This window comes from Helianthus annuus, chromosome 5, assembly GCF_002127325.2.
Source record: "Helianthus annuus cultivar XRQ/B chromosome 5, HanXRQr2.0-SUNRISE, whole genome shotgun sequence".
NCBI classification, from domain to species: Eukaryota; Viridiplantae; Streptophyta; class Magnoliopsida; order Asterales; family Asteraceae; genus Helianthus; species Helianthus annuus.
Genome location: NC_035437.2, coordinates 111,029,281 through 111,052,570, shown reverse-complemented (window position 1 = coordinate 111,052,570; position 23,290 = coordinate 111,029,281). Strand labels below are relative to the sequence as shown.

Sequence of the window (23,290 nt, the reverse complement as noted above, 5' to 3'; positions counted from 1 at the left end):
TATATATATATATATATATATATATAGGGGAAGGTTCATTTGAGAAGAAATTTAATGTGAGAAGAAAAAGAAGAAAGGGCATATCAGTAAAATACTATTTCATTTATAACTTATATTATTAATTTTTAATTCTTAAATTAATTAGTCAACTAATCATTAATTATCCTACATATAATCTACAAAACCTACACATATCAAAATTTTCCTACATATACCCTACACATTAAAGAATTTTATCCTACACAGTCGAAATTTATCCTACACTCCTCGAAATATATCCTACACAACTCATAATTTCTCCTACATAACTAGTAATTTATTCTATACTTTAAATTAAGTTGTTTTTTTTTATTTGGAAAAAAGTATATATTTTGAAAAGGAGTTACAAATTTAATTTAGTTAATTATTAAAGGGAAAGAATACAAATTAATGATTTTTGTAAGTTTACTAATATACCCTTATATTAAAATTAAATGCAAATATTAAATGAAGTAAAATGAAGCATTTTTATTGGTTGAAACTTCTTCTTTTTCTTCTTACACAAAAATTCTTCTCATTTGAACCCTCCACTATATATATATATATATATATATATGGTAAGGTTCATGCGAGAACCACCTTTATTGCGAGAACCAATGTGAACACAACCTAAAATAGGTAAAAAAAAAAACCTAAAAAAACCCTAAAAAACCTGACTCCCCCCCCCCTAAGCTAAAATGCTAAAAACTAAACCCACAAGACCTTGTTAAGAATCTTGTTCGTGTTCGTTTGTTAAGAAATATATGTGTTCGCGAACCGTTCACGAACACTTATCGAACGAGATTTTATGTTCGTGTTTGTTTGTTAAAGAAATGAACTTGTTCGTGTTCATTTGTGTTTGTTTGTTAATTTTAGGCAACAAACGTTGACGACCACAAATGAGCACAAACTAATGTTCATGAACACAAGTGGAAACAAACAAACACAAACAATCGTTCATGAACATAATATATAATACACTCACACTTATTATATATTTAATTTTTCGGAATTTTAAAGTATTTAAATAAATATAAAAACTAAAAACACTAATGAACTATCAAACACAACCGAACATGTTACCGAACGTTAACGAACATAAACGAACGAACACGTTCTATGTTCATGTTCGTTCATTTAACTAAACGAACAAAATTTCTTGTTCATGTTCGTTTGTTTAATAAACGAACGAACACAAACGAACTTCCCGTCGAACGGTTCACGAACTGTTCGCCGAACGTTTAGTTCGTTTACAACCCTAGTCGGAGGTTGTGGTGTACCGGTTGTGATAGTTGTGTCTGGGGTATAGGGTTGGGTTTTGTATTTGTGGTCCATGTGTGCATCATATGACCAATCATAATAAAGAAAATTGAACAATACTAATGTGAGGGTAAGTATATTTGCTAATTAATATAGGGGAAATAAATGACCAAATAGACACCACTCCTTGGTATATTATAAATTAATATATATAATTAATTTATTGAAAATGAGACCTACTAAAGAACGAACTTTATACGATAGATCACAATAGGCAAATTATTATATATATATATATATATATATATATATATATATATATATATATATATATATATATATAGGCTAGGAGTTGGCTAGAAAGTCCAAATTTTCTAAAGGAAAATTGGTATTTAATAAACCAACCTTTGCCCAGTTGGTAAATAATAATCCAACCCACAGAATTGGTATATAATAATCCTACTTATCAACATGTTGGTACTCAATGAACTTCTGTTAGTTTTTTTTAACTGAAGTTAGTTTTTAAGCTTTATTTATTACACAAACAGTCCCTGTAGTTGTAATTTACTAGTTTTAACTATGAGTTAATAGCCAAAATGGTCCCTGAGGTTAATAGCCACAGCACCGCCACCACCGCCACCGCACCGCCACCACCACAACCACAACCACCGCCGCCACCACCACCACCGCCATAGCACCGCCACCACCACCTGTTTCCCTACATAACTCAGATCTGAGTTAAACAATATTAACCACAACAAATCAATACCATCTTCAATCATCAGAAGATAAAAGGAACCGAAGGGGGTATGTTTACCGGAAGATTTTGACGGAGCCAAGCTCCACCGCCGCTGTCACTGCCGGCCGCCGTTGCTCACCTCCGCCGCCACTGCTCACCTCCGCCGCCGCCGCCCTCCTCTCTTCTCAGCCTCTCTCTCGCCTCTCAGTCTCTTTCTCTCCCGTTTTTTCTCTGTGTCGCACCGCCGCACCATATGCCACCATCTGGTGGTGGCAGTTGTCAATCGGAAATTGGAGGGGGGGGGTGTCACTCATCGGAGGGGACCACCGGCAGTGTCGGCTGGCCGGCTCCTCTTTGGTTCGCCGGATCCTAGATCGAGAGGAGGGAATGAAGATTGAGGGTTGTTCTTTGTTGCTTGTGAAAGTAATCGAGAGAAAGAGAGGAGATAGGGTTTTGTTTGTGAGATGAAGAAGATAAAGTTTGTGTGTGTATGTACAATATGCAGACAAAGAAAACTAAGGGTTTTCTAGTTGAGAAGATTACTTCTCTGTGTTTGTTTGTGAATGAGACTAAAAGGCATTTATGTATAGAGATATTGAAGAGATCTTGTAAATCTAATGTCGCGTTAATCGCTTGTTAATCACGAAATTAAGGGTCGTAAATTACCGCCTTAATCGTGGTGGTGGCTGTGCTGTGGCGGTGGTGGTGGTGGCGGTGGTGGTGGTGGTGGCGGTGCGGTGGCGGTGGCGGTGGTGGCGGTGCTGTGGCTATTAACCTCAGGGACCATTTTGGCTATTAACTCATAGTTAAAACTATTATGGTTTGAATATGGTGTTTTAGTAATTTTCACTCTGTTATTTGTGTGTTTTAGGTGTGTTTTATGGCTGAAATTAGAGTGTTTTATACTTTTTACACTTTTTAGAAAATTTGGACTTTCTAGCCGAACCCCACCCTATATATATATATATATATATATATATATATATATATATATATATATATATCAATTATTAACGTATGTTTGCGCTAGGAGATTTCATGTTTATCTACTTTAGCCACTAACTTTCTTGCCTTCTCACTTAGGCCTACGATTTGCCTTTGAAGGCAGGTTCCACGTGCTCACTTGTCATCTTTTAGTATTATTATATGTTTGACAAAGTAACACAATATTTTAATAAAGGGTAGCCGTAGGAAGTGATTACTTCTTGCTAAGGATGAAAAATTGCAACAAATTATTTTTTTTATAATCAATTTGTAGATTAACAACTACTTTTTTTTGCAGCGTTTGTGCGATTTCTGTTGTGTTTAACTGTTTTTCTCTTCATATACCGCTATAAATTTTGTTAAAAAAGTTGTCTTTCATATAGAGTATTATCTTTCGTATCATAACCTATACGAGTGTTGTACTGGTACCGTGACGAATTAAACCGATTTCGTCCGAACAATATCGGTATACGTATAATCGGAACCGCTACCGGTATTCGTTTTTACAGTTTTCAATCGATGTAAAACACGCGTAGATATTTGACTTTATTTTCTAAGCTTTCTCTTTCGGGTGTTATTGCGAGTGTCGATGCCCTTATGATCCAAACCGATAACGACTAAATTCCCACCGCGTAGCGCGGGGATTCTACTAGTTATATAACAATTGCCAACTTAAAATAAGTTGACACACATAACCAACACCTAAGACCGTAGCTTGTCGCCACTCGCCACCACTGTTGTCACCGTCGCCACCTTCATCGACGCCTCAACTAGCACCACCACAATCACTAACGTCACCACCAGTACCACCAACGCGTACAACACCACAACCACCATCGTGCTGGCTCCACTGTTGACACCGCGTCACCAAAACCACTGCTATGGTCACTACCACCATGCCGCCTACTTTACCAACTGCCACTAAAACCCGTCACCACAAGCCGTTAAAAAAATAGAGATAGCATATGAACTAACTTCGATACTTTTCTTTTTCTAAAACGATTCCATTTAACCCAAGTTATAGTCCCAACTGGTTAAAGTGATACCTTTTACAACAACCCGTTTGGACCGGAGCTCACTTTCACCACACCTAACCCGTCCATTTTACCAAGCTTAACAATGATGTAGGTAATATTGAAGTGTGATCCATCAACCCTAGCCACGGTATAAGTAAGAAATGCTGCTTCACGAAATACCATCAAACTTGTGCCCTAAGCAACAAATTCACTTAACAAACTACATTGTCAAACATCTCGGATCTGGATGGTATGCCCGGTTTAGCTGACCCACATACTTATTCGCCTTTGTGTTTAAGACTGTTAAAACGAACATTTCAGTTTAGCTGAGATTTTATATCTTAAAACCACTCAAACCAGACCGTGAATTAATATAACCAACTTGTTAGTTTTCCTGTGCATACAGTTAAAAAAGAGGATATAATATTAATTTTAGTATCAACTAAAACCAAAAGTAAGCAATAAACAATGCGGCAGGAGAGGTAAAGGCCAACAAAGGACAAATCCTTAAAGAGTGTTTGATGAAATGCCTGAAAGACGATATTTATGTTTTTTTCATTTGGTTAATATGTACCCAAAACGCCCTTGGACATCCTCTATGAAGTCAACACTTGGCCCCATCGTAGTTAGTTGTCGATTCTAGCAACGTGTCAGTTCTGCATAAACCAATAGGTAGTCAGAAAACATTTAGTAAGCCGTACGGGTGGGAAAATAGACAAATAGTAAGCCGTACGGGTGGGAAAATAGACAAATAGTAAGCCGTACGGGTGGGAAAATAGGCGGGTTGAGTAGCGGGAAAGATACCAGACTACGCCGAAATGTGGTTCTTCTATATTAGACAAAAGCTTTTAAGGCTTAACCGATAACCTTGTATTAAAAGCAGTATATTACCGAAATCACAGACTAAAACATTACTAACATGGCTGTTTGCAGTTACTGACTGACGTATTAGCAATTGGTAGCAATCCGTATGTATGTTTGAAGATAACTTTTATTAACAAGAATGATGGATTAATACCTGATGATCATGAACATGTTTCAAAAAGGATGGAACATCAGGATAACGATAGGTTTTCGTTCCAGCCTGAGCATGTTTCTGAAAGCAAATGATGTCCCCATTTTCAATCTATAAACCAGCATAACTTAAGTCATTTCTGTGACACTCCGTTAACGAAAGGCATTGTTAAAATGATACAGAAAGATACCATACTACGCCGAAATGTGAGCTCTTTATCAACACGCTCGCACATAACATAGGGTTCAAACTGAATTTCCTGAATGAGAAAATGGTAACTCAGGATTCATACTAAATGATTCATGATAACATTATAAGAACATAATTAAAGATTAAAAGACCGACCTCAAAGAGTTCTATTTCTTGACCAGGAGCAAAGCCAGCCAGTTCATTTAGCTTTGCCAGTATTTCTTTAGGCCTTCCTTTACTATTCACCCAGAGTCGCCCGACATAACTTTGACACAAGCGTTAAAAAAATGTTAAAATGAAAATTATAATATTATTATATAAGATATAACCACAGTTATTTAAGTGGATGACATACCTTTCACAGATTGACATGAACACGACCAATTTAATCAGAATTTTGAATTAATTTCTATTTTATTTTCATACTAATACTCTAAAATTTAAGTTTACAACTAAATATACAAATGTATGTAAAAATAATTTTGTTTAAACCAAAAAATTTGATGGTGATATCTTTTATCTTTAGGTTTATGACATGAAACACATTTTCAAAAATTTTATAAAAATGAACGGCCAACTCCAACACATTTATGTGTGTGTGTGTGTGTGTGTTTATATATAGAGAGAGAATAGTTACCGAAGCTCCTCTTTTCTAGGATCATAGAGCTTGAAAAAAAGTAGAATCTCATTCTTGGTTTTGGCAGGTGGGGGAACTGGCCATGAATCCTACATCAGTTACAGAACTACTGATGTTTATAATATTTAATTGTGAATATTAATACATATAAGGAGTTGAAATGTTGAATATATGTTGATGCATATCAATGAAATTTTACCTGTCCAATTTCTACCTCAAGAAACAACTTAAGTTCAGCATATTTCGCCTTTTTATTTGATACCCCAGGCCCACACAATTGTCCGACCTAAATAAACCCATTAGATTCGGCACGTTAATGATCACCAAAACACTATGATAGATACTAGCAAAGAAAGGGCTGATTTATTGAATTGATAAATGATAAGATAGCGGGCCCGATTCGAGAGGGGCTAGCTAGTCTCCAATACAAAAAGACTCTTAATTAAAACAAACAAGACATGAAAAATAAGAACAGGAAATAAAATACTTATATGTAAAATAGAAGAGTTACTATCCCTAAATTTCAGCCCTTAAAATAAGCTTTCTGACATTGACTTTGACTGCCCTAACATTCAGCCTCCTACTAATTCTGCCCTTAACTTTTGCTCTTGATTGACTCGGTTAAGTAACTGAACCGAGACATTTAAGTTGTCCAGCTGATAAGGTGGAGTCTTATCACACTATAAATGAGTGGTTTGAGTTTCTTTTTTTTTTTTTTTTTTTGAACGGCAAATTTGGATCACTGACGGACCACTAGAGTATCATCGTGCCACCAGCGGAATCACCCGATCATATCCATCTCCACTACGCATAACATAATGTCTATACACTAATTCAGGAGGAAACCCAATAAATATGAGAAAACCCCCTTGTGGGAATCGAACCCAGAACCTACTGGTCTCAAAGTCTTATTCCACCCCCCAAGAGGCCACTAGGCTATAAAGCCATGGACAAAAGAGAACTAGCTGATGTGTAAACCTTAAAAAAAACCTCTTATTCATTTAGGAGCAACTTGAATAATTAACTTTTGGGCCATTTCTATTTTGGGTATCAACCCACAAAAGGTTCCTAAAATAATCTTCTATTTAAATAGCTTCCTAATGCCACATTGACAAAGATACAAACATGTCAGCTGCCACATCATCATTTTGACTGATGTGACCCGGTCAAATTACTTTAAATCTAAGCAGTTAAAGCGGTAAAAAAAATCGGATATCGGTCAAGGACCGAAATTTGAGATATAGGTTATCGTTGTGGGATATTGGTAATTATGCAGAATTTATATATATAGCAATTTAACACTAACAATTCAGTATACTCTCCTACCATTAATAAATTAACCTTTTGCAACTTGCAAAACACTAACAATTGTAGCAAGTAAGAACTCATTAAGACCACCCGTAGTGGGGCGTTTTTTTTAAAAAAAATTTAAAAAAAAAACGCCTTAAAACGCCCATACCCCCATTACATGGGGCGTTACTTTTTAAAAAAATTGAAAAAATTGGTGCCTGGCGTTTTAATAATAACGCTGCATGGGGTTGGAAGGAAAATGGATGTGGCCAATGGAGTGTGAGGAGTACTTTGACTAGCCAATGAGGAGGCTTTGACCTGCAGAACTAGTTTCCTTTTTTTTTTCTTAATAATTGGAAGGGGGCATTATAAGGCATTATGCCCACTACACCACTTTTGCAATAATGCCCCATGCTGACTAGGATGACACGTGTCGAATAATGCCCCATGGTGGGGGCATTATTTTGTTCCACCACTACACATGGTCTAAGACTTAAAAGTTAAAACACTAACAATTAAAACTTAAAACACTAACAACAGCAATAAGAAGAATGACGAATGGTAGAGCTAAAAAAGGTACTGATATCGAAAATCGGTGATATATCGGTCATTATCACCGATAATATCAGTAACATATTTTGACCGATATTTGACATCAATATTTTACATGGGGACCGATAACCGAGATATCACCGATATTAACTACGTAGCCTTAGATATAGTACTTTGAAAGTTACTAATCTTTTTTTGTGTGTGTGCGGTTGTGCGCTACAAAAGTGTGTTACCCAAAATATAATGAAATCTATTTTGGTTACCTTTTTACGTAATTAGCCTTTATAAACACAAAAGTAGTGGTTACTAGCTAGTTACATACTTAGTTACGTCCATTCTAAGATTGATTTCCCACTTCCCTTTTTTGTTTAAATAGTCTTTGACTTTCAGCATAGAATTTCCAACAATCCAACCCACCCCACATTGCACCAAGAATGCACATCACAAGAATATCATTAAAGTTAAAAATAATCATAAATGCTAAAATGCATACAGGTTGAGCTTCTTCTTGTGGAGTCAAAGGTTTATAAGGGCGGTAAGTTAGATTTTTGCGGTTCGTCCAATGCCAAAAACGTTGATATTGTACAGGCATCCCAAATTTTGTAGCGACTTCCTCCTGAAAAAAAAGCATTCGAATGTCACTAGAATAAGTTTCATTTTAATATAAAAGTATAATTATAAAGTGGGTCAGTAAGTAGTGATAATACCTTGAAATGGGCAAATGGGATGTGCTTTTGAATACGGAAACTAAAAAGTTTATCATGATCCACTAAATCAAAAAAAATACTTTTCCCTATTTGTTCATGAAGATCCTTATCACGAGCAACCTACTCACATTAATGCATCAGGTAAGGAGAAAATGATGTATAAAGATTTAAGTATTTGTGTAAACTTCCGTTTTGCTCCCTGTGGTTTGGTCACTTTAACGGTTTTGACCCAAACCTTTAAAAATAGCCATTTTACTCCCTGATGTTTTGGTTTTGTTGCCAGTTTGCTCCCTGCGGGGAGCAAAATGGAAAAACAAACAATTTGAATGGAGTTAGAGGCGGGGAGCAAACTGGCAAAAAAACCGAAACATCAGTGAGTAAAATGGCTATTTTTAAAGGTTTAGAGCAAAACCGTTAAAGTGACCAAACCACAGGGAGCAAAACGGAAGTTTACTCCTAAGTATTTTTTAAACCAGTCATTGTAAGTTGTAACCTTTATAACGGTATATTGATGTGCCGCTGCAACGGTTGAAGTATTTGAAGTGGATCCTTGTGACTTCCTTCTCATCTCCTCATTCAACACACTATTTTTAACCAACTCCACTGAAATAATACCATTGGGCGTCGAGTTTAACGATGGAGTTCTAAGCACATCCCATGAATCTGGTAGAGTACCAAGAAGCCACAATCCTTGAACCTCTTCATCAATTTTAATACCCGTTTCAGAAAGCCGGTTAATAATTCCTTGAAAGGTATTCAAGTGATCTGACATTGCAGTTCCATCATGGTACCTCAGACCCATCAGTTGTTTGATCAGAAACAACTTACTATGACATGTTTTTTGAGCACACATCTGTCCAAGTTTATTCCACAAGATATGTGCATCTATTTCTCCACTAACGTGATTTAACAGACGGTCATCAACCCATTGTCTAATATACGCACAAACCCGACGGTGCAACAAATTCCATTCTTCATTCGTTTTGTCTTGAGGTCTTTCAGAACAAACAATTGGTTCATGAAACCCGTTAACGTAAAGAAGATCCTCCATCCTAGTTTTCCACAGCTGATAATTAGAACCATTTAGATTAATCATTCCTGAAGTATTCGTCTCCGTTGTTAACCACTAGCCAAAGAGTTGAATGTCAGATGAACATTCTTACTTGTGATCACCTGTTAATAAACTGGTAAAAATAAAATATTTAGCAACAAATAACCCACTCAATGGAAATAAAAACACTTACTGTAACAAACACTCTCTTCCCGAGCCAAGAAAGAAATATCATGATGGAACATAAACATACCATTTGAATACAACTTATCACTAATAACTTACTCTACGGTATCACGATAAATCAATAACACGTGTTATGCAGTTGTAAATATATATATGTGTGTGTGTGTGTGTCCACACAAAACAAAATTTTTTCCCTATGGGCAATTTATCCAAAAACAGGAAACTAAAGTTCCAAGAAGTAAAGTTTAGTTTTTGAAATATATGGAATCCTTTAGCAAAATTTCAACATTCCAGGGACTATTATGAAATTTTATTATAAACTATGCAGTTCATATCACCGATATATCACCACCGATATATCGGTGATTTATCAGTTATCAGTCCCCTGGGAGATATCGGTGCAAAATACCGGTACCGATATTATCGGCCATATTGACCGATATATCACCAACATTCCCGCTATCAGTACTTCTCTTCTTAGTTCTAGCATTACTCTTTCTTCTTATTGTTGCCATTAGTGTTCCAATTGTTAATTAGTGTTCTACGTCTCAATGAGTTCCTACTTGCATTATTTAACATACGTTGGTTCGATTCTGTTGGAATAATTACACCGATAAACACATTTCAAATGATTTACGGCTTTGATTATGGTCAATATTATAAACCCTAAACTACAAAAATAAACAGTGATAATTTCAACTTAAAGTCTAAATGATAGTAGTTTGGCTTGATTCTGTTCACAGAATAAACACATTTCAAATGATTTATCAGTATAAACATAGTTAAAACGACCTAACATAAGTTTATAAACCCTAAACTTGAAATATGAAGAGCAAATCAACTCATAATCCAGTTCTGATATGTAATACAACAATGATTTCAACCTGAAATGGAGATTTACCTCGAAATCGATACAGAGTTCCTAAACCGGAACCAACTCGAACGATGATTTCTTGCTTGACGATCTTTGTGATTGCTTCTCTGGGGTTATTTTGTTTGATTTTGATTTTACTACAAAAATGTGAGTCTGGAGCCCAAGGGTTTTTTAAACATTCGTAATGATAATAAAAAAAAAAAAAAGTCATTTTCAATTTCACCTCCTATTCCTACATTTTGCGAGTCTTTTTATTCAAGGACTTTCCACTATGTCACTTTAATTTAGGGACACTATGTCGCTTTGACTTTCTCGTTTCAAAATTTCCGAATTTATTATCTTATTTACATTTTTATCGTAAAAGAAAGGCCAATTGAAAATAAACAATTCCATCTAACTCAATTTGGCCGATAATAATCCCGAATTAATTATTGGCCAATAATAATCTAAACTGGTCATTTTTTTTTGTAAAATAGTTCGCCGTTAAAATAGTTTAACGGGGTTAAGTTTTTTTTTCCGAATTACAAACCGATGTTTTAGGGCTTTTGACCAGAACGAGGATACGAGTCGATTGATGTAAAACTTACCTCGAAATTGTGCTCGAAATGACTTTATTTTTGTTAATTGTAAGTTTAAACACCCGAATTGAAACACCGTTTTCGTGGGTTAGGGCAGTATTTCGAGGTAAATTTTACATCAATCGACTTGTATCCTAGATCTGATCAAAAGCCCTAAAACATCGGTTTGTAATTCGAAAAAAAACTTAACTCCGTTAAGCATACCAACCGTAAAGAAGCGAAACCATACTAACCGAATTCTTGCCGTGCAACGCTGAGAATTTTACTAGTTTATTAGATCTACATGTGTGCAAAGTTCTATGCAAAGTTGGTATGCTTAAACAAGTATTATGCAAACACAGAAAGAAAAAAAAACTTTTAGTACAATTTTAATATCACTAATATGCAACTCATAAAACACTTGCCAACTTAAAATAGACTGAGACAGGCAACCAACACCTAAGATCATTTTTTGTCACCACTCGCTACCGCCACCACAATCACTTTCATCGACAACGATACCAATGCCGACAACCACCATCGTTGCTGCCGCCGCCCCCACCGATGACACTGTCGCTTCCAAAACCACTGTTGTGATCACCACCACCATACGCATCATCGTTGCCGACTTCTTTACCGCTGACTCTAATACTCATCGCCACTAGCCGCTTGTGAACTTATTTTGATACTTTTTTGCTTTCTGAAACGACTCCATTCAACCCAAGCTAGCTATAGTCCGGACAGGTTTACCCTCAAGCAAAGTGATACTTTTTACAACTCGTTTTGAACCAAGCTCATTTTCACTCGCACCTGACCGGTCCATTTTGTCAAGCTTAACAAGGATCAATCAACCCTAGCTACAGTATAAGTAAGAAAAACTGCTTCATTACATACCATTGAATTAGTGCATTAGTGCCCTAAGCAACAAATTCACTAACAAACTAAATTGTCAAACACCTCAAATCTGGATGAAATGTCGGGTTTAACTGAACCACATACTTATTCGCTTTTGTGTTTAAGACTGCTAAAACGAACATTTCAGTTCAGCTGCGATTTTATACCTTAAACCGTTCGTTCCTCCACCATGAATTAAAAAACTCAACTTGTTAGATTTTCTATGCAAACATTTAAAAAAGAGGACGTAATATTAATTTTAGTAATAACTAAACCAAAAGTAAGCAATAAACAATGCAGCAGAGGAGTTACAAGCCAACGAAGGACAAATTCTTAAAAGTGTTTGATGAAATGCCTGAAAGATGATAATTATGTTTTTTTCATTTGGTTAACATGTCCCCAAAACGCCCTTGGACATCCTTCAAAATATCAACACTCTGTCCCATCGTAGTTAGTTGTAGATTCTATCTTCTGCATAAACCAATAGGCAGTCGGAAAACATTCAGTAAGCCGTACGGGTGGGAAAATAGGTGGGTTGAGTAGCGGGTCAAAACATGTACAGTTTGTACAGATAAATTTTCTTCTAATATATTAGATAGTGTCAAATATGTTTACAATATTACATTATTTGAATAATGGTAAGTTAAACATAAATCCTACTTTATATAAGATATCACATGTTTAAGACTAAAACCGATAAACCATGTTTAGCAGCGGTACTTTACCAAGATCACAGACTAGAACATTATGGACATGACTGTTTGCGGTTACAATACTAACTGACAAATTAGCAATGGGTCCCTTGTCCGATGTATTAGAAAAGTAACTATAATTTGGTAGCGATCCGTTGGTATATTAAAGGAAATTTTTACTAAGGCTATGCGGTATGGTTGAGAATCATCTTTGGAGGATGACCCGCCACGTAAGCGCCACGTAGGATGGGTGTGAGGATGGGGCAAAGGGGATGAAACTAAGGAAATAAAGATGGGCCTAAAATATATATATATATATATATATATATATATATATATATATATATAGATAGGGGTCAAGTTATTCTACAAAGGCTTCTAATTGTAAGGGGACTAGGGGTGGAATCACTAGTGATGGATTCTATCACTCCCACTCTCCAATCAAATCATGACATGTCATCAACCATATTTCTATCACTAGTGATAGAAATGGACTATGGGTGGAATCACTAGTGATGGATTCTATCCCTCTCATTTTTTTTAATTTTCATTTTAAAATTAGAAAATAAAAATAAAACACTAAATTATAAATTTCATTAAACTTTAAAAAAAATTACATAACCAAATAAAAAAAACAACTAAACCGATGGCATCTCCCAACCCCACTTTGCGCAAATCGCGCGCTTTTGTTCGATGACAATTGACTTGAACGGTTCGTCGAGATGGGCGTGTTTTTCACACAAGATTTTTAAATCATTTTGTCTTTCGATCGTTTTCAAGTGTTCCTTGTACGCCTGCTCCCGTTCAACTTTTAGGGTCATCATTGTTTCTTTTCTTTGTTCGGCCATCTTGTATTGGGTCATTTTCTCCTCTTCGATTCTAAAAATCGACTCCGCCACCGCCTCCTTCCCTTTGCTTGACGAATCACCACCTCGTCTGCGTCGTGGCCTTGTGGGTGTATCTTCCTCAACGGGCTCGTCAAGGGGTTCGTCTAGAGGCTCGTCGTTTAAGTTCATTTGGGGCAAGTTATCCGACGCGGAAGTCGTGTAGTTCCCCGAATCGGATGTCTTTGATCTTTTCGAACCGCCTCGATTTTTTGGAGCCGTAGGACCACGCGTGTCAACCAACTCAACGGGGACCCACTTCGGGTGATGTCTCGCAACTTCCCATGCCGCCACGTGTGGAAAAGTTCTCTTATGGTACGTTGTGCAATACATTTCGGTGGCTTGTTGCATGATCGTCGCCTCGCTCGCTCCACTTTGTGGGTTTCGGCTCTACAAAAAAAATAAAATATTAAAAAACTGTTTTCTACAAAAAAACTGTTTTTTTTATAAAACTGTTTTTTTAATAATCTGTTTTTTTATAAAAAAACTGTTTTTTTTAATAAACTGTTTTTTATAAACTGTTTTTTATGAAAAAAACTGTTTTTTTATAAAAAACTGTTTTTTTTATAAACTGTTTTTTATAAACTGTTATTTATATAAAAACTGTTTTTTTTATAAAAACTGTTTTTTTAATAAACTGTTTTTTTAATAAAAAACTGTTTTTTTTTATAAACTGTTTTTAATAAACTGTTTTTTTATAAAAAAACTGTTTTTTTTATAAAAAACTGTTTTTTTTATAAAAAACTGTTTTTTTTTATAAACTGTTTTTAATAAAAAAAACATACCTTTTGAATGAAACAAGCGTTGAACTGGCTAATTTTCCGGTTCAAATCCGTCCACTTCGACGTCATTTTGTCCATGTTTCGGACATTTGCACCGGGAAGTTTCATAAAATGATTAATAACCCGTCTCCAAAACGCATCCCTTCGTTGCTCGTTCCCGTGTTTCCTACTCTCCGAGATGTGCAAATACGCCTTCGTTAACGACACCTCCTCCTCGCTCGTCCAAGGTTGTCGGCCGATTGGAGCGATTTCTTGAACCTCAACATTTTGTTCTTCTTCCTCTTCCTCTTCCTCCGCTTCTTCTTCCTCTTCCTCTTCCTCGTCCTCGTCAACACTTTGTTGTGGTCACGTGGTTCATGCCACGCTTTTGCAAAATGATGAAGGAGGGTGTTGTCTTCTAGTAGTGGGTCGAGTGCGTGGGGTTGGGTTTGATACGTTTGCGATTGAAATTGGTGAGGTTGAAACGGTGGAACGAACGGTTGGTTATGGTACGTTTGCGATTGAAAGGGTGGATATTGTTGGGTTTGAAAGGGTGGATATTGTTGGGTTTGAAAGGGTGGGACTTGGTCGGGTTCGTCTTGCAACCTAAATCGATCGGGCTCACCAAGATTCGCTCGAACCTTGGGCCTTATTTTCTTCGTACCCGAACCGCCACCTCTTTTTTTCGATCCACCACCTCTCTTGCTTGAACCTTCCATATTTCTTGTAAAATAGTTGAGAGTTTTTTGAATTTTTGTATTGAGTGTGAGAATTGTTGAGAGGTTTTTTGTATTGATTGTATTGAAAATGTGGGTATTTATATAAAAACATCAATATTCAAACGGTCAAAAAATTGGAAAAAACGGTAAAAAGGCAACGTTAAAAAAAACGGTCAAAAAAAGAAAAGTTTCACGCGTGCTCAGGTTAACGCGTTTACATTTCCACGCGTTATAAATGGAGTGGCGGCGATGTAGCGTTATTGTTTAACGCGTTATAAATGGCGATCACGGGACCGCCCCGTCCCCTCTAAGAAGTGTAAGAAGGATTTATAGAGTGACAAGTGTCCAATAACCTAAAACTAAACCCACTACATTACCACCAAAAACCTAAACACCCACCCCCACCCCACCACCCAAAAACCTAAACCCCCCCCCCCACCCACCCCACACCCCACACCCAAAAACCTAAACGCCCCCACCCCCCACCCATCCCCCCACCCCCACCCCCAAAAATCTAAAAAAAACCTAACCCCACCCCACCCCACAAAAACCTAACCCCCCCACCCCCAAAAACCTAACCCCCCCCCCACCCCCAAAAACCTAAAAAAAACTAAACACCCACCCCCACCCAAAAACCTAAACCCCACCCCCCACCCCCCACCCCTCACCCCCTCGGCAAAAAAAAAAAAAAAAGAAATTTTTCTTTTTTGTAGGGTGGGTGATGTGGGGGGGGAGTGGGGGTTTAGGTTTTTGGTGGTGGTGGATGTTTAAGGTTTTTTTTTTTTTTTTTTTTGTAATGGGGTTTTTTTGTGTAGTGGGTTTTTTTAGGTTATTGGACACTTGTCACTCTATAAATCCTTCTTACACTTCTTACAATTAGGATCCTTTGTATTTGATCCTAATCCATATAGATAGATAGAAAAAGTATATCGTACATTACGACTTAACGTACTTCACGTACAACAACGTGCGTGATTTGTTCTATAACATGCGTGATTAATGTTTTCAATACGCGTGATTATTGTGTTCAACATGCGTGATTTTGGATTTTTGAATTATAACGTGCGTGAATTTAAAATGAACGTGCGTAATTACTTGTCGTACGTGATGTACGTTAAGCCGTAATGTATGTTAACCTTCCTATATATATATATATGAGTTGTATGTATATGTGTGTGTGAGGGAGAATGCATCAATTTTTGTCTTGTAGTGGCCGTCTCCAAACGTCGGGAGGGCAACGATCAGGACGACGCCGGAGGGAGGGGGGGATGGTGTTGGCGTGTTGCCACTGGCGACAGGCCTCGACGGAGGTGGGACGAGCCCCACACCGTCTAGCCTAACAAGTTGATAAATTAATACCTGACGATCACGAACATGTTCCAAAAAAGAAGGAACATCAGGATAACGATAGGTCGCCGTATCAGCCTGAATATGTTTCTGAAAGCAAATGATGTCCCCATCTTGAAGCTATAAACCAACATAAGCAAACAAAAAACTGTTACTTTTTGTGACACTCTATTAAAGGAAGAAACTGTTATAATAATGATATGGAAACACACCTCACTAGCCCGAAATGTTCGCTCTTTATCGACATGTTCACACATAACACGGGGTTCAAACTCAATTTCCTGAATGGAAAAATGGTTACTCGGGATTCATACTAAATGCTTCATGATAACATTACAATTTATAAGAACATATTTAAGGAATAAAAGACTGACCTCAAAGAGTTGTATTTCTTGACCAGGAGCAAAGCCAGCCAGCTCATTTAGCTTTGTCAGTATTTCTTTAGGCTTTCCTGCATGCTTCACGAAGAGTCGCCCGACATACTGATAGGAATCCGATTCTGATTAATAGGAATATAGATTGGAATTGAAATACAAATCGAAGATAAACAATCACCGAAGTGATCCCAGGGCTACGCCCTCTCTCACTGCACAATCGCAGGAGCCCTAATCGATCTAACAAACTCAATCCTATCCCTAACATGCCTTATTTCTCTATTACTTATACTACCCTCCATATTACACTATAGCCCCTTAAGAATACCTATACATCACTTCCACCTCATAGCTCATTCCTATCATTACTCCCCCTTTCAAAACAGTCTTGTCCTCAAGACTGGGATCGACTACAAACGTCCGGTGGCCGAGGCTGCCCATGTACGACCCATAAATGTGATGTAGCCGAAAACGTCAATCGCGTTCCAATGAGAGGACGGTGAGACAATGAATTCTTTCCCCTATCAAATGGAGCTTTTCCATTCTCACACAAGTCCAAATCGGAAAAAATCAGGCCCACAACCATTTGCTCCACACCTTGGCCCGGATCTGGATAATCCAAATCCACAACTGTTTGCAGCTCCCCATTGTGGCCCACCAGTGGTTCTGAGCCCAACATCCCTTGTAGGTTGTCCAATAGGAGTCCATTAACTCTATGCGACATCAAAAGGCCATCGCCAAGTGAGTTTTCTCCAGATCTGGACATTATATTCTTCAATTGAATGCATAATGACGGAGAAGAAGGAAGAGACGGAGATCTGAACAAAGGATCTGCAGAACCGCCTGAAAAACTTGAATCCGAATGAATATTCCTTAGCAAATGGCCACGGTCGGCTGAAGCTTCTTCAAATCGGTCATGAACAAACGTGTTTTCAGCAGTTGATAAGGCCCAATTAACACTCTCTGGCCTAGATTTGGAGCCACATCCAGTATGCAGTAACGATTTCCCCAAGCGTTCTTCAGATCTGGCAATGAACGCCTCCAATTGTGCTGAGAAAGAAGAAGGTGGAGAAACAGAACCTGAAGACGTGTCTGAAAATTGTGAAATCGATCTGAAATTAGATCTCGAATCCTGATGGTGCATCCAATTGAGAACCACCTTTCGAAACTCCCTGGATTCAACAAGTTCCTCTTCTAACAATTTCAAAGAGGTTTTGATTTTAGCAACATCACCTTGAAGTTGTTTGATCTGCTGTTCCTGAGCATCCAATCGATAGGTTTGAACTAGGGTTTCCATGATAGAATGAAACGGCAGGACACAGATCCGAAAATTGGATCAGAGAGCAGAGGTGAAATTGTGACCGGAATTTGATGGAATTGAAGCAGCGAAGAGAGGCAGGCAAGCAGATTGAAACACAGAGCCGAAAATGGAAGATAGATCTGAAATTGAAGATGAAGGAGAGCAGAGTAGGCAGGTCGGACCAATGATAGGAATCCGATTCTGATTAATAGGAATATAGATTGGAATTGAAATACAAATCGAAGATAAACAATCACCGAAGTGATCCCAGGGCTACGCCCTCTCTCACTGCACAATCGCAGGAGCCCTAATCGATCTAACAAACTCAATCCTATCCCTAACATGCCTTGTTTCTCTATTACTTATACTACCCTCCATATTACACTATAGCCCCTTAAGAATACCTATACATCATTTCCACCTCATAGCTCATTCCTATCACATACCTTTGACACGGACGTTAAAAAATGTTAAAAATGAAAATAATAGTATAAATATTTAAAGAGGTAAGCACACTTATACGGAAATGCTCTATATGATGTGTGTGCAAAGAGAGATAAGATACCGAAGCTCCTCTGTGTAAGGATCATAGAGCTTGAAAAAAAGTAGAATCTCATCATTAGTTTTCACAGGAAGGGGAACTGGCCATGAATCCTACATCAATTAAAGAACCAATGATGTTTATTATATTTTACTTTAAATATTAATATATAATAAGGAGTTGAAATGTTGAATATGGGTATGTTTGGCAAAAGTAGCTAGTGGTTGGTGGCTGAAAGCTGGTGGCTGTTGGCTGGTAGCCGGAGCTTTTTAGATATATTTAGGTGTTTGGCAAAGTAGCTAAAACTTTTAATAAAATGTATAAAATGACCAAAATGGACATAACTAAAAAAACATAACTAAAAAGTTCATTATCTTTAGAGGTTTAAATAGTCATTTTTTCCCTAAAAACTTGTAGCTCCTTCTAAACGCTACTAGTAGGAGCGTTCAAGCTCCTAACCTAAAAGCTTCAAGCTCCTTCAACCAAACAAAGCTTTTTATTGAGTAGGAACTTTTTCTTAAAAGCTTAAAGCTAGAAGCTCCTAAAAGTTCCATGCCAAACATACCCTATATATGAATGCATATCAATGAAATGTTACCTGTCCAATTTCTACCTCCAGAAACAACCAAAATTCAGCATTCTTAGCCGTATTTGGTACCTTAGGGATCTCTCCAACCTAAAAAACACATTAGATTCAGCACGTTAATGATCGCCAAAACACCATATAAATAATCTTATATGTAAATAGTTTCCTAAAGCCACATCGCCAAAGATGCAAACATGTCAGCTGCCACGTCATCATTTTGACCTGGTCAGATTACCTTAGATATCTCTTCAGAAAAGATTACCTTAGATCTAATAGTTTGAAAGTTACAAATCTTTTTTTGTCTGCGCTACAAAAGTATGTCACCCAAAATAAAATGAAATCAGTTTCAGTTACCTTTTTACGTAGTTAGGCTTATGGCTAGTTACATCCATTTGAAGATTTGCTACCCCCTTTTTTGTTTGAATAGTCTTTGCCCCCCCCTCCCCCCCCCCCCCCCCACACACACACACACACACGTACACACACTGCCCCAAGAATGCACTTCACAACAATATCACTAAAATCATTAAATAAAAATATGATAAATACATACAGGCAGAGCTTCTTCTAGTTGAGTCAAAGGTCTATGAGGGCGGTAAGTTAGATTTCCACGCTTGCCCCAAAGCCAAAAACGTTGATACTGTACAGGTATCCCAAATTTTCTAGATACTTCCTCCTGAAAAAAACAACATTCGAGTGCTACTAGAATAAGTTTCATTTTAATATTCTTAAAGTATAATTATAAAGTGGAGTAACTAGTCATAATACCTTGAAAAGGGCAAACGAGATTTGCTCTCGAATACGGAAACTAAAAACTTTATCATGATCCACTAAATCAAAAAATATATTTTTCCCTATTTGTTCATAAAGATCCTCATCACCAGCAACCTACTCACATTAATTAATCAGGTAAGAAAAGAAGACGTATAAAGATTTCAGTAATTTTCAAAAGGGTCATTGTAAGTTGCACCTTTATAACGGTATATTGATGTGCCGCTGCAACAGTTTTATTATTTGAAAATAAAGTGGATCCTTGTGACTTCCTTTTCATCTCCTCATTCAGAACGCTACTTTTAGCCGATTCCACTGAAATAACACCATTTGATGTCGAGTTTAATAACGAAGTTCTAAGCACATCCCATGAATCTGGTAGAGTACCAAGAAGCCACAATCCTTGAACCTCTTCATCAATTTTAATACCCGTTTCAGAAAGCCGGTTAATAATTCCTTGAAAAGTATTCAAGTGATCTGACATTGCAGTTTCATCATGGTACCTCAAACTCATCAGTTGTTTGATCAGAAACAACTTACTATGACATGTCTTTTGAGCACACAGCTGTCCAAGTTTCTTCCACAAGGTACGGGCATTTATCTCCACACTAACATGATTTAACAGGCCGTCATCTACCCATTGTCTAACATACCCACAAACTCGACGGTGTAACAAGTCCCATTCATCATTGGTCTTGCCATCGGGTTTTTCAGAACAGATTATCGGTTCATGAAACCCGTTAAGGTAAAGAAGATCCTCCATCCTAGTTTTCCACAGCTGATAATTCGAACCATTTAGATTAATCATTCCTGAAGTATTCGTCTCCATTGTGATCACCTGTTAATAAGACATGTACTTTTGCATTATAAGCATTAGAAGTTTGATTTAATCTTCATAATCTAGCTTCCTGAAACCATTTAGGGCGAGAGAGGTTAATGTAAAAATGGTTTCTTAGTTTAGCTTCCTAAATTAATGCATGATACTCATCTTTGTTAGAAATGTTAATTATTAAACTTTAGTTATGTTTTTTCTATTATTCGAACCGATATGTTTATGATATATATTTAGAATACCCGTTATGTAGATAGGATGATATGCGGATCAAAATGATAAGCGGGTTATTAAACCGTCAAGGGAGTTACCCGCTTAAATTTTAACCGCCAATATTGTATGTTTAAATACTGATTTGCCGGGAACTATTCCGGTTACCAAGACAATTTTTATGTAACAGAATTGTCCTTTCAATCCTCCATATTTTTTCTCTGCAAATTCGACATTCGTTTGCTATTTGATATTCACTGCAAAATGTCTGTTTTCCATTCAAACACTTCCGCTGCAAATGATGTTGGTAATCCGGTTATTCAACACAATGTTAATTCGGATTTCCAACATAGTGGTATCAGAGCCACTTATGGAAAACGATCCGAAATTAATGAAACCTCTACCACTCTTCCTTGTCAACATTGTACAGATGAAATTAATGAAAGGAACAAGCGAATTCCTCGTGTTCGACTTTGTTACTATTGTCACTTACCAGGCCATCAGATCTACAACTGCATGGCAAAAGATAATGATGAAACAACCCAACTGTTAAAACAGGCTATCAATGTTGGGATCAGACGGAAGGAAGAAGATGTTCACTGCAATGATGAGATGATTGTCTCCGGCACTGATGGCGGACAATGGGCAGGAATATGGTACGTTAATCCGACGTTCAATCATCATTTTTCTGGCAATATAAATGTTTTCAAAAGGGTGAAACACATGATGGGTGTAGAGACAAGATCGGGTATGAACAACTTTTTGTTTATAAGAGGGGTAGGATCGGTTGATTTGAAAACAGGGAATGAAACACTGAATATACAAAGTGTTTATTATTCACCGGAAATTGATCGAAATGTTTTAAGCCTTGATCAACTTACATTACAAGGTTTTACGGTCAAAAGATCCGGTGATAAATGCAAAATATACCCCATGTTTTCAATCCCGGTAATAAACTCAATAAATGATAAAACCGGTCTGACGAAGGAGGAAGAGTTGGGTGCAAATGAGAAACGAAGATTGCAGGAACTGGGAACTGTCGATGAACAATTCAAAGAAGAATATCTGAATTCTTATTTTGAAACACTAAATCTTTCGGATTAGAATGAAAATGACTGGAATCTGCTTATCTTAAGGGCATTAGAATTTAACGAATTTGCAGACTGCAAAGCGTTAATAGATATGCTTGATGATAGAGAATATGTTTTCAAGTACAAAGTAGTCCTTCAAAAGAAATTTGAAGAAATGGTTCGTTGGTTCTTGAGTGTATACATGGGGATAACGTCCAGGCCAATTCTTCCTTATTCTCCGAGTCAAAAGAAAATTGACTTGTTAAGTTTGTTTATCTTGGTCATAAGAGACGGAGGATACCGAGAGATTACTACCGATAACACATGGCCGATTATCGCAAAAGACTTAGGATTTGAATATCAAGATGGAGATTACATAAGGATTATATATGCTATGTATCTCGATGTTCTGGAGTATTATTATAAATTCAAATCAGTACAAGAGGACGTGCATGTAAAGGAGATGGTGAATGATGAAGCAGAATTCAAGGGGGGCCATCACAGGAGGACGAAAAGTGCAGAAGTTGCAGCAGTCAATGATCATGACATTGGTGACACAACACAATTTGCGCTGTTTACTCGGAAGGGCAGTGAAGATGACTGGAATGTTCACAAGAAGAGGAAGCGTTTTAACTTTGATCATGTGAGGAAGGCAGTAGATGATGCTAATCGCAGCGTCATGCAACACAGTTATAACATAACCAAAGTTTAAGGGGGTTGTGTTAGAAATGTTAATTATTAAACTTTAGTTATGTTTTTTCTATTATTCGAACCGATATGTTTATGATATGTATTTAGAATACCCGTTATGTAGATAGGATGATATGCGGATCAAAATGATAAGCGGGTATGTTTAAATACTGATTTGCCAGGAACTATTCCGGTTACCAAGACAATTTTTATGTAACAGAATTGTCCTTTCAATCCTCCATATTTTTTCTCTGCAAATTCGACATTCGTTTGCTATTTGATATTCACTGCAAAATGTCTGTTTTCCATTCAAACACTTCCGCTGCAAATGATGTTGGTAATCCGGTTATTCAACACAATGTTAATTCGGATTTCCAACAATCTTCACTTTCTTTTGCTTTTAAAAACTTCCATAACAAACACATGTTTTTGCATACATCACATTTATACGATGGACGCATATACGTTGCAGCTGAAAAGTGCAAAAGAACATGTGTCGTACCCATGCGTCTTTCTACATTTATAACTACCAAGTTGAACGCAT

General features: G+C 37.1%; 1 protein-coding gene across 2 annotated transcripts; it reads right to left on the bottom strand.

The window, feature by feature from the left end:
- Positions 1-4,423: 4,423 nt before the first annotated feature.
- On the bottom strand, positions 4,424-10,744 carry LOC110940945 (ubiquitin carboxyl-terminal hydrolase 13). 2 transcript variants are annotated; one of them, XM_022182515.2, is made up of 10 exons: positions 10,546-10,744; positions 8,901-9,591; positions 8,408-8,527; positions 8,194-8,316; positions 6,058-6,144; positions 5,859-5,947; positions 5,378-5,486; positions 5,223-5,291; positions 5,036-5,143; positions 4,424-4,673 (listed from the first exon to the last, which is right to left on the bottom strand). In XM_022182515.2, the coding sequence occupies exons 2-10, from the start codon at positions 9,501-9,503 to the stop codon at positions 4,668-4,670; spliced, it is 1,314 nt and encodes a 437-aa protein (XP_022038207.1). In that variant the 5' UTR covers positions 9,504-9,591; positions 10,546-10,744; the 3' UTR covers positions 4,424-4,667. The 2 variants fall into 2 exon arrangements, with proteins under 2 accessions (XP_022038207.1, XP_022038208.1); XM_022182516.2 differs by having other exon boundaries at positions 5,036-5,113; positions 10,546-10,740.
- Positions 10,745-23,290: the final 12,546 nt, after the last annotated feature.

Bases quoted from the DNA above. Each gene is read 5' to 3' on its own strand.
- LOC110940945 (XM_022182515.2), bottom strand. From the start codon at position 9,503: ATGATTAATCTAAATGGTTCTAATTATCAGCTGTGGAAAACTAGGATG. The intron at 8,528-8,900 runs GTTACAACTTAC...TAATGTGAGTAG, and splicing joins ATCAATATACCGTTATAAAG to GTTGCTCGTGATAAGGATCT. The intron at 5,292-5,377 runs GTCGGTCTTTTA...TTTCTCATTCAG, and splicing joins AAGAAATAGAACTCTTTGAG to GAAATTCAGTTTGAACCCTA.